The 395-nt window shown below is 69.9% G+C and overlaps 1 protein-coding gene across 1 annotated transcript in view; it reads right to left on the bottom strand.

Moving 5' to 3' along the window:
* The window catches only part of LCORL (ligand dependent nuclear receptor corepressor like), a 95,717-nt gene that overhangs the window by 95,077 nt on the left and 245 nt on the right, over window positions 1-395 (bottom strand). Inside the window, 1 exon segment of the mRNA XM_015594892.2 lies at window positions 369-395. This exon segment is cut by the window's right edge and continues 27 nt beyond it. Within this exon segment, the coding sequence (XP_015450378.1) occupies window positions 369-395 (27 nt within the window).

Below are 395 nucleotides of genomic sequence, written 5' to 3'. Positions count from 1 at the left end.
GCGGACCCGCTGGGCCGCTTCCTCCCTCCTGACAGGGTGGACCGCGGGCGGCGAGGGGCGCCGCGGAGTTTCGGGGACAGCGCGAGCGAGCGGTTTCCTCGGGGGCACGGTGAGCGGGTCCGAACTAACAGTTCCTGGGGAGCCCAACAGCTAAGAAGAAGAAGGGGAAGCAGCGCGGACCGCGCCGGGCGAGGAGCCCCCAGACAAAAGGCGAGCGCTGGGGCCGCCGCGCCGCCGCCGCTCCCATCTCGCTCCCCCATTGAACTGACCCGAACGGGAGATTCAACTAAACCCCTCAGCTACAAACTCCTCGGGCTGCGGCAGCCGTCGCCGCACGAAGCCGGGGCCCCGGCCCGTGTCTCTCTTACCTACACAGTGCATGAGGCGGTGGCGCC

This window comes from Pteropus alecto, unplaced genomic scaffold (genome assembly GCF_000325575.1).
Source record: "Pteropus alecto unplaced genomic scaffold, ASM32557v1 scaffold5, whole genome shotgun sequence".
In the NCBI taxonomy this organism is placed as follows: Eukaryota; Metazoa; Chordata; class Mammalia; order Chiroptera; family Pteropodidae; genus Pteropus; species Pteropus alecto.
This window is presented reverse-complemented; position numbering and strand designations above follow the sequence as displayed.